We start from the raw sequence: 15,392 nt of genomic DNA on the forward strand, positions 1-15,392 counted from the left end.
GATTGTTTTTATTACCTGATAGGTACTAGGTACTTAACTTAAAAAAAAGAAAAAATCAACCATCATTGTATACCTTCAGTGGGTTGGGGATTGGGGGAAATGTTGGGGAGAAAGTTAATACACAAGCTGATGATTGAGAGAGGATTTCAGGACTAAGAGGAATAGGATGAATCTTTAGGTTAACAAAAAGCAAAAAGGAAGAAGAAGGTATTATCATCTCTTGTGATGAAAATTGTGATAATTATGTATAATATTCAGTTTTATTTATTATTATAATTATTTTATGTATTATTTCCCTAGTTCTATTTATCAGTTTTTACATGTTTCTTTGAATTCCTCATATTCATTGTTTCTTACAGTACAGTAACATCCATTGTCTTCATATTATTATAGTTTGTTCATCCATAACCCAGTTGAAGGAAATCCACATGGTTTTTAGTTATTTGCTACCCCAAAAAAGTGTTGCTATAAATATTTTGATATTTGACATCAAATATCAAACAAAAATAAAATCTGTAGCAAGACTTTCCATCTTAATACATATACCCAAATACATACTCTTCATTTGACAGATGAGAAAACTAAGATCCAGAGAAATTCAGTAATTTGTCCCAGATGAGCCAGCTGGTTAATATTAGAGCTGAGATGTGAACCTTATCTTATTTTGAGAAGGGAAAAACTTAACAGATTACTATCACAATAATATTATTTAAATGTTCTAGAGAGAGAAGCTTTTTAGGTTTTAAGTGTAATTTAAAGCATGGTTCAGAAAAAAGTGATGCAGAATACAAATTGGTAAGTTGTTGATGGTGGTAAAAATTGATTTTGATTTTCATTCATCTAGCTCATCTTAAAATACTCACATGCTACTGCTTTGGATACAATGGGATGTGTGAAGCTGAACAGCTTTTTTTCTATTATATACAGTGCCTAACTCATGATCTTAAAAGTTTAAGTACTTTTTTGAAGATTTTCCTACTAATAATATACTTTTTTTTTTCTTTTTTAACAGTTTCTTAAACAATTAGGTCTACATCCCAACTGGCAATTTGTTGATGTGTATGGTATGGAACCTGAACTCCTTAGCATGGTGCCACGACCAGTTTGTGCAGTATTACTTCTCTTTCCAATTACAGAAAAGGTAAATGTTAGCTATGACAAAGGTACTGGTCAAAACAAAATGCTTCTTTATTGTGAAATTAAAACTTTTTAAAAAGTAGATATCATTTGTTTTCCTAAAATTAGCAGTTATTATCCTTCTGAGAGGCAGTATGTGATAATGGGATAGAATGGAAACCTGAAATCAGGAAGACCTGGGTTCAGATCATTCCTTCTGATACATACTAATTTTGTGACAATGGTCAAATTGCTTATTTTCTGTGAACCTCAGTTTTCTTATCTGCAAAGTGTGGACCAATTACTTGTAATAACTCATAGAAATGGGACATTAAATGAAAGAATGTATATAAAATGCTTTGTAAACTTTAAAATGCTATGTAAATATCAGCTGTTATATTTGAACATATGAAAATTAATTCCAGGGGACACCACCTCTGCAACATACAATTTTAGAGAAGTTACCCAGAGCCTTAATAGTTTTTTAACTTTTGGGTCATTTTTATCATATGTAAAATTGTAATTTTATAGATTTCAAATCTGTGTTCAAATTTTTGATAAGATATTCCATACTATATTTACCATGTGTGTACTAAACCCAAGAAACAATCCAAAACTAGAGAATCAAGGTCAAGGAGGCTGAGGACCAAGAAAAATACTGATTGAGAGGTCATTGGTGACTTCTCAAAGTGTTTTTGTAGGAGTTGTAGTGGAGTTGGAGTTGAAGTTGGAGTTTATAGGAAGTTGAAGATTTAAATTGGAAGACAAAAATTGGGACAAAGTTCTATAGAGACTGGAATTAATATATATGATGGGGTTAATCTTGGAAAGGAGGCAGGGAGCTTTTCTCTATAAAGAAATACAGATAAATTTTGAGAGAGAATGTGGAATTTGAAAGAACTTAACCTTGATTTTTTTCAATATAATAGGTGAAAAGCAGAGGAGAACCAGCCTAACTATTGATTTGAAAAAAAGTTTGGAATGATTGCTTAGGTTTTGATAACATCTACTATAGAAGAAACAATTACTGAGAAGTTTAGATATATAGCATTCATTTGTAATGGGCACATTTGCCTTAATTTCCTGACTTTTTCCAGTGAAGTTCTGTTGAACTATTTAGAATCAGAGTAAATAGATAGTAAACTTCATGAAGAGTTGTGGCTGTGTAAGGGAGGAGTGTATAGTGAAAGAAAAAAAAAAAACATCTTGAAATGTCTAACTATGGGGATCATATTGGATGAAGAATCAAGAATGGAAGTGAAGTCAAAATTGGACTTACATAAAAGTAATTGAGAGAAGTCAAAGAGTTGGTGTTCACAGTGACAGTGAAAAAGCGAGACAAGAGTGGGAGGAGAAAGGACAGGTTGTTGTGGTCAGACAGGAGAGTGTTAGAGATCAAGACCATGAAGGTAGAGTAGTTTTGAGAGATATCAGGTGTGGGATTCTTGTGGACAGAAGTAAGTAGGTGGAGAAAAGCAAACAAGTGTAAAGTCTGGATTCCAAGAGAACATCGCACATCTTAATAGTTGGTTTCTTGAATGCCATCTGATCTGCTCTTCTTTGAGAAGATTCTTAGCAATAAGAAAGTAAATTTTCCACATCTAAAGGAAAGCAATTCTTTACTTAAAGAACTAAACTGCTATTTCTTTTTGTTATTTCTTAGAATTTCCTAAGAGTAATCATATGGGAAAAGAATGATTCTTCATCCCCTAAGTTATCCACCCTTCACAGAGAGTAGCAACAGTAGAGGAAAAAGAATAGGAATGATGAAATCCACAAGTTCACATGTGGTAGTGTCCAAGAAAGACACTTGGAGGAAAACTTAGATGTTTAGATATAAATGCACAAAGTACATGGAACAAGAGGAATTGAGTTCTTCCTACAAGTGACCCAGATGAATTATACTTTGTAAATAAAAGAATTGTTGAATACCACTGACAACTTAGCCACTGTCAGTGGTTTTTAAAAGAAAATGGTAATTGGGACAAGCACTGGCGTGGAAAGAATGACTAATATTTTCCTGATTTATTTTTTATTTTATTTTATTTTATTTTTTTAGAAAGAGAAAGGAAAAGAAAAAGTAGAATTTACAAGTTGTATAACATTTAGTTTTACTCTGGTTCTTGGCAAAGTTCTAGACTATATTAAAGAGATGGCTAGTGGATATGTAAAAAGGAAGATGGAAATCACAAGAATCAGGTCATGCTGGACTAACCATTGCCTTTTTTTTTTTTTTTTTTTTTTTTGATAGTGTTACTAAATTGGTATCTCTGGGGAATTCTGAATTTACTGAAGTTTTTTAAAGTCTCTTGTTCTTTTAAAAATATTTGAACTTTCTTTTAGTTAAAAAGTGCTGTCATTTTTTCAATGATTTGTCTTCTTTGAAGTAATAGAAAGCTTTCTCATAACAATGAAGTAAAACATCAAGTGTGTTGTGTGTCTCATTCTGTCCCTAGAATTTGTCATTTCTTGTCTCAAGAGTTGAAAGGTTAATTTCATCATCAGTCCTTTGAATCCAAAATTGGTCATTCATTGAAGTTCTAATGTCTTAGTGTTATTTTCCTTTATGTTGTTATGGTCCTTGAATAAAGTTTCTTTTTATTCTGCTTATTTTACATTGCATTACCTCATAAAGTCTTCCCAAGTTTCTTTATATTTGTTGTTTGTTATAGCACAATATTATTTCAGTTCTTTCTTATAGGACACTTTGTTCTGATATTTTCCAGTTGATGCTTACCCACTGTTTCCAGTTCTTTTTTATTATAAAAGTTGGGCTACAGTAAGGTGTGTATGTGTGTGTATGTTTAAATAGAATAGATCTTTTCTTTCCTCAATCCTCTTGAGGGACCTCAGAAATTTAAAAAGTAGATATAGGTCAGTGATTTTTAGAATAGTTCCAAATTATTTTCTAGAACTATTGTGTTAGTACATTAGTGTGTCTGTCTTAAAGGTCTTTTAACATTTGTTTTAATCTTTTGTCCCCTTTGCTAATGTGATGGTTATGAGATGAAGCTTTGTGGTTGTATTTTTTGTTCTCTAGTTATTGATGAGTTGGTGTATTATTTAATATTTGTAATTTGCATTTATTTTCATTTCTTTTTGTACAAAAGATGAAAATCTAGGAACTAGACAATAATATAGTTTGTTGATTTAGAACAGATTGAATGAAATGATTTGATGTTGACTTGGAAAGATATCTTTAGTGGCATGGTTCTATATTTCATCCATTTCCTTGATAAAGGCTTATTTGACATTTTTTTCAGGTGAGCAGAGGCCATAAGGCAAAGAGGGAAAGTATCACCTTGAATACTAGAATCCTAAAAGATTTTGACAGGCTAGAATATTGCGTCTAATAACATATAAAATATGCTTAGATGTAGCTGCAGTCTTATTTATGAACTTTACTCCCTTCAGAATTAGATATCACAATCTATCTATCCTACCCATTTGCACAACTCTTGTCCATAATGTGCTATAAATTTACACAGAGCTTCCACTTAATGCAAGCTGTTTGTCACCTTCTCTTGACATCTCAAGAATGCCAACAGAGCACACAGAGGCTCTTGACTAACCTTTGTGCTTGCTATAGAACTGGTCTACCTTAATTTTAACTCACATTTCTGTTTTTCCTTCATAATTTCTTGGCTCTTGTATTATGTTCCATTGCCTCTGGGGTAAACCTCAATTTTAGTTCTTTGGAGACTGTAGCATTCTATAGTTCACTGTCAGGAAAATATTTTAAAAGTGGGTTTTTGTTTTAAAGAGAAAATCACAGTCATGAAGGAAGTTTTACAATTTTCTGAAGATAGTTTAGCAGTTAACACCAGAGTCATCTTCCAACAAAAATATCTAGATGATGACAAGTTCCTTCTAAGAGAGGTAAACAAAGTATTTGGTGGGATTTGTTTTTGTTTTAAGTCCAAATATAGCAAGAAACATCATTTCTTAGATTATTTGATATTGTAGTGCTAAATATTTACAAAAAAACTGCCATGAAGATAACTATAATGTGCTAGTATGTTTCAGAGAATGAAGAGGCAGAGAAATCCTATTAAGAACTTGATGAGACCCCCAAATTAAGTTAAATATACTTTGAATACTATATGATTTTACTGCAAAGATATGAATGTTTTAGGCAAAGCAGCAAAATATGTATGGAAAATATGGATTAGAAGAAGGGTGAAAGTCTTATAAATGATGCAGAAGCTTCAAGCTTGTAAAGTGCTCGTTATAGTAAAAACTGAATAACATCACACAAAATAAAATTGTGTATATATTATCAGATAAGGAATTATTCTTTATTGGTAGATTTCTTCCTTTATTATCTTTCTATGTATAATCAGACCAGAAACTTGTCAAAAGCAAATATAAAAATGAACATAGAGCTAAAAGAAAGTAAAAATGCAGTAGAGATAAATGTCAATTTGGATGCAAAAAATTGACTTAAAATACAATATTGAGGAAATACTAACTTGTCTGAAAAAAGATGAGATTATTGTACCCTCCAAGCTCAGTGAGTCCATAGTAATGTGGAAGCTAAAAAAGCTATTGTGATCTCTAAGGCAGAGATTCTAGGACTAAGGGAGTGACAGACCTGCTATACTTTTGTACCTTTGTTAGGTCTTGGCCAGAAAGAGTATTGTGTTCAGTTCTGGGCATTACATTTAGAAATTACATTGAACTGTATGATTTAAGTTGGTTGAATACAGGAAAGTTTTATATGTATGTGCAATTTATATTTTTATGTGGATCTGTGGGTATGTGCATACACATACATATATACATCTATTGGTGTGTGTATGTCTATCTCCAAGTTGCTTAACAGTGCCTCAGAAAGAGTTGTTCATTCATTCATATCAGTTGTGTCCATCTCTTTGTGAAGGGTTTTCTTGGTAGTCATAATTGAATGGTTTGACTTCTCCTTCTCCAGTTCATTTTATAGATGAGGAAACTGAGGCAAACAGGATTAAGTGACATGCTCAGGATCACATAGCTAGACAATATCTGAAGCCAGATTTGAACTCAGGAAAATGAGTCTTTCAGACTTTAGGCTTGTCACTCTATCCATTGAACCACCTGGCTATCCCTGTATAATAAATATTCTTTGAAAAATAAGTCTAAACATTCTGAGGAAGACAGTGAATCTTCTTTTAGGATCTAATGAAGTAAAACTGAAACACAACAAAGCAAAACAGTTCCCTGAAAGAGTGACTGAATTTGGGAGGATCCCAGGAAGAACTAAGGCCTGAGTTTTTGTGGTGGGCAATTGGCTACTTTAAAAAAATTTATAGTAAATTCTTGCAAAAACAAAAAACAAAAAAAACGATCTAAGTAGCAGCTGTACCAGGAACATCAAGACTGTGGAAAAGGCACATACTGCATAGTCAATGATCCTCATCGCAGGCCATGGAGAATTAAACGTATCACCACCCACTTAGTGTTCCCTGGCCATCAGCCAGGACTTCACATCCCTGGGAGCTTCATTGGTAAGGGTCAGGGGAGGAATACAAAGTTTTCTTCATAATAGGCCTCTGCCTTTTCTTTTTTTCTTTAGAGTTTGGGGGACACTTATACTATCCTTTTATTTCCAGGAAAGCACCCTACCTCCCCCTAAAAACTAATTCTATTTCACTTTGCTCTGCATTGCCCATGCTCTCTTTTAGCAATATCATGCATTTCTAGTCCTGCATGATCATACCAATTGTTCCAGTTATTCTGTGTTTGACCAGTGCTCTGGAAGTTTATGTTCCGTTTTTGGAACAAAATGAGACAGACACTCTTAGATCTTTCAAAAATTAACACTATATTTACTTACCCATAGCAGGAGGATATTTGACAAGGTTACTATGAGGACACCTTGAGTTGATTTAGTCCAGTGAAACTCACTTATCTCACCTGCCAATTGTTTTCCATCAGTCAAGCATCAGAGAACTCCTGGGGCAGAATTTTTAACACCGTTTGAATTCAGAAGATTAGGAAGTTATGTCAGCCCTCTGAGCTTGAGTCCTTTTCCTGAAAGGAGCCTAATTTTATGGGGCTATTTCTTCTACCAGAGCCTTCCTTAATAGAATTCAGAGGTCTTGGTTTTAGGAAAGTAGACATTAATCTCCAAATAATCTTCTTTACCTCAAATAAACTTCTTTAATAATTATTCTTAATACAATTGAGAGGTGTTAATTGGTTTTTATTCCTAATAAGTATATAAAATTATTTCCATTCCAGTTTTAAGAGACTTTGATAGGGATCTTTTGAATTTTAGAGATTGGAAACATATTTTGAAAATTTGCTTTATGTATTCCTCTAAAGAAAATCTACCTCATTAATTGTAGACAATTTACTGACTTAGTGAGGAGTTCTTCCATATGTTGAGAATATAGCTTATTAAATCTAAATGAAAAAAGGTTTTAACTTTTAAGGGAGTGTGACACTTTTTTTTAGACTTAGTTTTAAGAGAACTTTATTGGAAATTTCTCTGAACATAAAGAAGAAAATAACTTGGTCAAAATACCTTTCATTTCCTTTGAGTTAAGATTCTGAAAAATTTCCAAGTTAGATTCTGAAGTCAGCTTCACCACTTAGAGTATGTTGATCCTAGATTAGGATGACTGGAACACTTGGAATTATTTGGAAATCTCACTCATTAATAGTCTCTGTCCTTTGACTGGTGTAATTCTTAAAATTAAGAAAATTCTTCAAAAAGAAATATTTTTCTTAAGTACTTTTAAATCATTTAAATTCTGAAATAGGCATTCTACTGTTCTGGTCTAGGACTAAATTGGATCTCTGATAGTTCATGTTAAATATTGGAACCTGTAGGTGATTTAGCAGTTAACAAAAGGACATTTGGTTGCAGGACCATATTCAACAACCTCACATTGATCAACTGAGTAAAACTTTCTTGCCTGAGTTATTATCTTGGCCTGACCAATCCTCAGATAGCCAACAGTTAGGAGTGCCAGGGGGTCTTCAGACTTTTTAAATAGGGGGCCAGTTCACCCTCAGACTGTTGGAGGGCTGGACTAAGGTAAAAACAAAAACTTTTGTTTTGTGGGCTTTTAAATAAAGAAACTTCATAGCCCTGGGTGAGGGGGATAATCGTCCTCAGCTGCTGCATCTGGCCCGCAGGCCGTAGTTTGAGGACCCCTGGTAGGCTCTGCCAGGTAGGAAGTATGATGAGTCTTTAAGGCCCCTGAGCCAATTAGATCCCAAGGGTAACCTCACTGTCTTTCATGGAAAAACGGATAGAATGTTACTCCTACAACAACTACCCTCTGCCTGTGGTTTGAGAGTATATATTACTTCCTTTTCTAGTAAGTTTCCTGTAAATCTTCTTAGTTTTCTCCAAAACAGTTATTTCTTAGGGAACAGTATTTCTTTCTTTTCTGACTTTTTTTTTTTTTTGTTGTTAAAGCTTTTTTATTTTCAAAACTTAAGTATGGATAATTTTTAACATTCATCCTTGCAAAACCTTGGGTTCCAAATTTTTTCCTTCCCTCACCTCCTCCCCTAATAATTAAATATATGTTATACATGCATTTCTATATATACTTCCAAATTATTATGTTGCACAAGAGAAATTGGATCAAAAAAGGGAAAAAATGAGAAAGAAAACAAAACACAAGCAAAAAACAAAAAAAAAGTGAAAGTACTTTGTTGTGATCCACAGTCCTTTCTCTGGGTAAACTGGCTCTCATCATCACAAGTCTGTTGGAACTGGCCTGAATCATCTCATTGGTGAAAAGAGCCAAGTCCTGTCAGAATTGATTGTCATATAATTTTGCTGTTGCTGTGTTCAATGAGGAACAATATTTTATAATATTTCTATGCCATGCTTGTTTAGCCATTCTCCCATAAATGGGCACTCTCTTAATTTCCAGTTTTTGGCTGCTATATATAAAAGAGTTTTTATAAATATCATTGTATGTATGATAGAGGTCATTTTCCTCTTTGATCTCTTTAGGTTATAGGCCTATTTGTACTATCACTTATCCAAAAGATATGATACAGCTTGGTACTCCTGGACCACGATTCTAAATCTCTTTCTAGAATGACTGGATTAATTCATAGCTCCACTAACTGCATTAGTGTGCCTGTTTTCCTGTAGCTTCTCTCCTCTAACATTTGCCATTTTCTTTGTCATCTTTGAAAATCTGATGGGTACGAAATGGAATCTCGGGGTTGCTTTAATTCACAGTACTTAATGGTTTGAAGAAGCTTTTCCTATTGTTGTTTATAGTTTAGGTTTCTTCCTTTCAAAACTACTTGTTAAGAGTATAATAATTTAAACATTTTATTTATAAAAACATTCATTTATTATTATAATATCGCAACATTAAAATTTTTCTTCTAGGTGATATGTATATGTAGCCAGTGATGATGATGATGATGATGTTCAATAAAATGGTATATATATGTTCAAGGAATTTCAACTTTAGTTCACTTAATGTTTCTTATGCTTTGTTTTCAAAGTACTATGCTAATTTCTGGAAGAAAAACAGTTCTAATATGACAGTCATAACTTGGTTAAATTAGGGCAGCTCTCAACATCAAGTACTCCTTGATAGAGTAGGTAGATGACATAGTGGATAGAGCATTGGGCTTGGAGTCAGGAAGACCCAAATTAATATCTGACCTTAGACATTTAATCGCCATGTGACTTTGGAAGTCACTTATTTTTTTCTACCTCTGTGTCCTCATTTGTAAAGTGAATATAAGAATATTCTCTATATCTCAGGATTGTTATGAGATTAAATAACAATGTAAAGCATTTAGCATAGTATCTGGTACATATTATATACGTTAATGAATACTTGTTTCCTTCCTTTTTCCTTCCCTTTCCCCCTTTTCCCTTTTCTCCCTCTGTGTAGTTTGCTGAAGAGTTGAGTGGACAAAACAAGTTAATGCAGAATAAGTTTAACATCAGCATTTCAGACTTTCTCTAGTCAGTCTAGTCAATGATACTTGGCCAAGCTGAGTTGCACCTGAGCCAATTGATGACATTATTTCACTCCCTACTATATGTACTAACGTTTCCCTTTTCTCTTTCTTTCTTGTTTCTCCTTTTCTATTTTCTAACTTTTCCCCTTGTTATTTGCTAAGCAGCATGCTAGATCACTGCTTAACTTTACTAGTAGCAACTAGGAAGGGAGAGGTTCCTGAAATTTTCTCTATATATTGACCTTTTTTTTTCCTTTTTTGGATTAATTCTGCAAAGGCAAACTTTTAACTTTAAAAAATTGTGTAAATTTTTAATTTTTTTTAAAAAACAAGTTTAAAATAGCTTTCTTAGGCTCTTACATTTTGAGTAATAGGGGGTTGAAGCTTAATTTTGTTTCAAGAAATTATTAATCCATGGTATAGAAATAACTGGTGAATTTCTGTGTTTAATATGAATGTAATATTGTTTTCTATCTATAGAATGTTGACCTTTTTTCCTTTTTTTTTTTTTAAAACAACAAAACAATAGTATGAAGTATTCAGAATAGAAGAGGAAGAAAAAATAAAATCAGAAGGACAAGACGTCACAGAATCAGTATATTTCATGAAGCAAACCATCAGTAATGCCTGTGGAACAATTGGACTGATCCATGCTATTGCTAACAACAAAGACAAAATGAATTTTGGTAAATAATTTCTCTCTCCTGGTATTTTTTTCTTTGTAGTTTTAAATTAATTGATTTGAACAGTAGGTGGTGCTCTAATTCTTCTTTACTTTAACTTAGAACTGTGGTTAGACAGAATAAAGTATTTTTTTCTTTTCTTTTCTAATTTTTTTTTGCAAAAGGGAAGTCAGTGTTTGAACATTACTTTATTTTTCCTTCCTAAAGTTCTACAGATAACATGTTCTTTCAAAAGTACAACCTAAAGGGAGAAAGAAGGAAAAAAGTATTTATTAAGCATTTACTGTGTACTAAACATTGTTCTGAATAACATTAAAAGGTGGTATGATGAATTTATCTTAGAATTCCATTTTCTTCTTCAATGTGTTCTCTATAGTTTAATATTCTTTTGAAAAAGTGCTGGTATTATAACAATATTGTGTTAATTTTTTTAATTTCACAAAAGTAAACCATACCACCTTTAAACAGCTTATTGTTCTCTCAGAGCAATTAATTGAATATCAGTGATAACAATGTTAGTGACTAAATTTTTACTTTTTGCTTATATTCTATTAAAAGTAGATTTTTAAAAATATATGCTCAGTTGCCCAGTTTACTTATAGAAGAATTTAAGACAGGAAGAGAATTTCATGTAATAGCATCACCAAATCTAAAAATTAAAAAGTGATCATTCATTCTCACCTCTTGCTCTAATTGATAGGTAATTTCTTCCTTATAATGAACTAAAAATCTCTTTCTCTTTAACTCTTATCTTCTGGAGCCTAGAAAAAAAAATAATTCTTCAATCACTTTACAACTGTGTATGCTAAATCTGCTTTCTAAGTTAAGGCTCATAGAAATTTCTCATTGTCATTTTTAATATTTTTAGAATCTGGATCAACATTGAAAAAGTTCTTGGAAGAATCTCTAAGTATGAGTCCTGAAGAAAGAGCCAGATACCTAGAAAAATATGAAGTCAGTACCTTTTTATTATTATTTTTCATGTATTGGTGAATTCTTCCAAAAGGACAATTTATATATATTTCTGTATAAATCATTTGTAACTATATTCAAGAGGTATTGCTCTTACCTACCAATGGCCATGCGTAATACACCTTTCCTCTCTTCCCCTGGCCACTGTCAGGTACTACTCCAAGTCAAGGCCTGAGGCAACAGCATTGGTGGTGGTATTGAAGGAGGGAAAGGTAAACTCCTAGTTCTTTCTCTCTTATTTGCTCCTTACCACCGCTACTGGCAACTTCAGTCCTAGCATTGGTCACCTCAGCAGTATTCCTATTCCTTTCCCATTTTGGCACACTTCATCTAAACACTCTATAGCTCTTTGATGTTCTTGGCCCTATAGCTCTCATCTTAACTTCTGTAATAGTGCTTAAGAGAACATGAATCAGATTTTCCTTGTGGTTAAAACTTGTTCACTTTTATATAAATGCCCATAATTTAGGTGTAACTTTGTTTTTCTTGGTGGGATATAAATCACAGAAAAGGAAGAAAAAGGTCCATAAGAAGGTGCCTTTTTATTCCATTTCTTTGTGGATTCTGTTTCTTCAGTAGGTCAAGGAAAGTTGGAAGCAACCCTGATTGGAAGCAACAAGTGATAGGAATGCAAAATAAAACTGGTGGACCAGTCCCTGGGGCCCAAGGAAGGAGAGTTAAGGAAGAAAGATCAGAAACACAAGATGGGAGAAGCATGGTTTGATAGCAGTTCATTTGAAAAAGACCACCAGGTTTTAGAGCATTACAATCTCAACATAAGTCAGCAAAGTCACCAAAGAGAATGTAAATCATAGTTTCATTAAGGTGGCTTCTTTAAAAAAAAAAAAAAAAAGGAAAGAGGAGAAAAACCAATACCTGTTCTCGAGGGTTAGTTCCATCTTTCCAAAACTTTTATTTGAAGTCCCTCTTAAACCTGACTCTACCTCTCTCTCTCTCGCTCTCGCTCTCTCACACATACACACTTCCTCTCTCACTCTCCCTCCCTCTGTCTGTCTGTCTCTCTTTTTCCTCTCTCTGTCTGTCTTTTTGTGTCTTTATCTCTTTATTTCCTCTCCCTTTCTCTCTCTCTCTCTCTCTCTCTCTCTCTCTCTCTCTCTCTCTCTCTCTCTTTCTCTTACCCTCCCTCTGTCGTGTCTCTCTCCCTACCCTCATCCTCCTCCCTTTCTCTCTCCCATCCTCTGGTCACCTTTTTTCTACACCAGTTGAACTGGTACCATTTTAGCTTGATCCTGAAATAGTCTTCATGCTCACTGCTCAGTGGGTAGAAGTGAGAGGAGGGGGGATTCTGCAGACTTCTTCCAAGGATACATGTATATTGTGGGAAAAGGTAATAGTTTGTGCTAGGTAATGCTCTGTGTTGCAGAAAATGTTTATTTGACCCAGTCTAGTACCTTAGAGGGTTGTAACTGTTTCATGTTCCATCTAGCATTAAAAAAAAAAAAATTGTTCCAGTCTACTTTTCTCTATTACTGGGACATAAAAGTAACTTGTTCTATTAAGTTTTAATACATGAGTATTTTCTTCTTCCCTTCTCTTTTTTACCATTCTCTTCCTTAAACAAATATTTGTCTGACAATATTCTTTATTTTCAATAGCATTTCATAACTTATCTGTAAAAGAGAGGTAGAAACAAGTATTTTAAAGTCAGGTATTAGACCATAAACTAATTCATTCCCTAATTAGTACATATTCTCAGTTTTTCCTAGACTATTCCTATTTTTGTTTGAAAAATGGGTTATATAATTCTACTTTTTCAGTATTTCAGTGATTTATGTGACTGTAGAACTTAAAACTGAGTCTTTTTTTATATACAACTGATAAATTTGAATTTATTAATAGTGTTTGAATTTTCTTATTTATCATGTAGTATTACGTATGTGTTGCCTTCTGAAAAGTAACACTTATTAACACAGATTACAAGTTTCTTAAGTCCAGAGACCTAGTTCTGTGAATATCCAACCTATCCTAACATCCATAATAAGCACTCAGTAATGTGTTGATTTGATCATGTTATTTCTGAATGCCAGCACACTTATGATTTTTTTTTATTCTGAAAAAGCTGCAAATAGCATGCTAAGCATTTTAAATGTTTTTTAATAGTTCAAATTAACATGGTGGTTCCAAACTTTTCCTGCTTGTCTATGTCATCTTTATAACTGTTTTTTCTTTTTATGTTTATTTTTTAAATGATTTGTTGATGTTCTTTTCTATCATTTTTCTTTTATAGGATTTGCATGAATTAATGTAATAATGACACCTATATAAACATAGGTGTACGTAGGTATACGTTCAAGTATACAACATCTTCCACATCAAAATATGTCCATGTTCTGTATTTCTTTTTTCCTCTTCTTCCTTTTTTCAAAATAAAGAGAAGTGACAATGACCAAAATTGTTGTAGGGGGTACAGTGCACTTAATGGTGGGTTATTGGCATGAAGAGATCTTTTTAGAGTTTTCATAGGATCATGAGCACAGTGAGACTTTATAGATCATTTAGTCTGTACCACTTGTTTTACAGGTAAGAAAGCAGAGGTCCTAAAGAGGTTAATTGGCTTGCCCAAGATCATGAAGATAGTAAGTTACAGAGCCAGGATTAGAATTCAGGTCCTTTGTCTTCAAATCTATTGTTCTTATTGCCACTCTGGAGTTTGTAAATAATCTTGAGTTACTGTTAAGAGCCACTTTTTAACTCTAAAGTTTAAATTCTTCACTACCAGAGAAATACCTATTTACACCACCACACTTGAAAGTATTTGATGACATTGCATTTATAAGAACAAATGACCTGTCTTGGAGCATAGCTTGTTTATCTTTAAATGCAACACAGTGAGGTGAGTCCTTTTGGCATTAGCACCTCTCTTATGTTTCATTGAGTAGGGTCTAAAATAAACACCACCAACTCTGCTGTAGTATTCAGAATAAGATGATTTGTTGATGAAGTAGTTTCATTAATGTAAGATAAGTATATGTTGTTTATGTTTAAAAATTATTAAAGATTTTATTGTTTTTCTAATTTCCAGCAAACAAGACAGCTTTTTCTCTGGGTCTGGGATTACTTAGTATTTTAGCTAAGATACTTGTCTGATGCTATAAAGCAGCCTTTTAGATTTTTGGAAAGGTCTTCAGAGGTCATCCAGCACTGCAAATGTGTAATGTCCACTAGAATATACCCAACAAGTTTATTCATCCTGCCTCTGCCTAACGACGTCAAGTTTATCACTTTATTTTTTTGGGCTTCAACTTTTTTACCTGTAAAATGGAGGGTTGAGTATGGTACAGTGGAAAGAGAACCTTAATTCAAATTCCATCCCTGTTTCTTATTAATTGTGTTCTTGGGAAGGTCCTTTACCTCTTTGGGGATCAGTTCCTTCATTTCTAAAATGAGGGCTTTTGGCTCCATGATCTCTAACGTATCTCTATCTGTGTGTGTTGTAGATCTACAATCCTAATAGCTCTAAGGTTCTTTTCATCTCCATGTTCTATTAGTATATCATGAGGCATTGTTTCATTTTTTGTATAGTGATAGTTGTTAGCAAAAGTTTTCTTTTCCAACTTTTACTGATTAATCCTAGTTCTCCATCCTGGGACCAAGCAAAATGAAATTATTCCCCAGTTATTTCCATGTCTACCCTGATTGAGTTTTGTTTACAAGTCTTATAAC

The 15,392-nt window shown here is 33.2% G+C and overlaps 1 protein-coding gene across 7 annotated transcripts in view; it reads left to right on the top strand.

Annotated features, from left to right (window-relative positions):
• The first annotated feature begins 1,012 nt into the window (after positions 1–1,012).
• Positions 1,013–15,392, top strand: part of UCHL3 (ubiquitin C-terminal hydrolase L3) — a 57,649-nt gene continuing 43,269 nt past the window's right edge. For all 7 annotated transcript variants that reach the window (XR_007951723.1, XR_007951722.1, XM_051983929.1 and 4 more), the window contains exons 1-3: positions 1,013–1,141; positions 10,583–10,739; positions 11,605–11,690. Coding sequence is in view for 5 of the 7 variants with exons in the window: in XM_051983929.1 (XP_051839889.1) it covers positions 1,067–1,141; positions 10,583–10,739; positions 11,605–11,690 (318 nt within the window). In the remaining 2 variants the exon portion in view is untranslated. The remainder of the gene's footprint in view (positions 1,142–10,582; positions 10,740–11,604; positions 11,691–15,392) is intronic.

This window comes from Antechinus flavipes, chromosome 3 (genome assembly GCF_016432865.1).
Source record: "Antechinus flavipes isolate AdamAnt ecotype Samford, QLD, Australia chromosome 3, AdamAnt_v2, whole genome shotgun sequence".
NCBI classification, from domain to species: domain Eukaryota; kingdom Metazoa; phylum Chordata; class Mammalia; order Dasyuromorphia; family Dasyuridae; genus Antechinus; species Antechinus flavipes.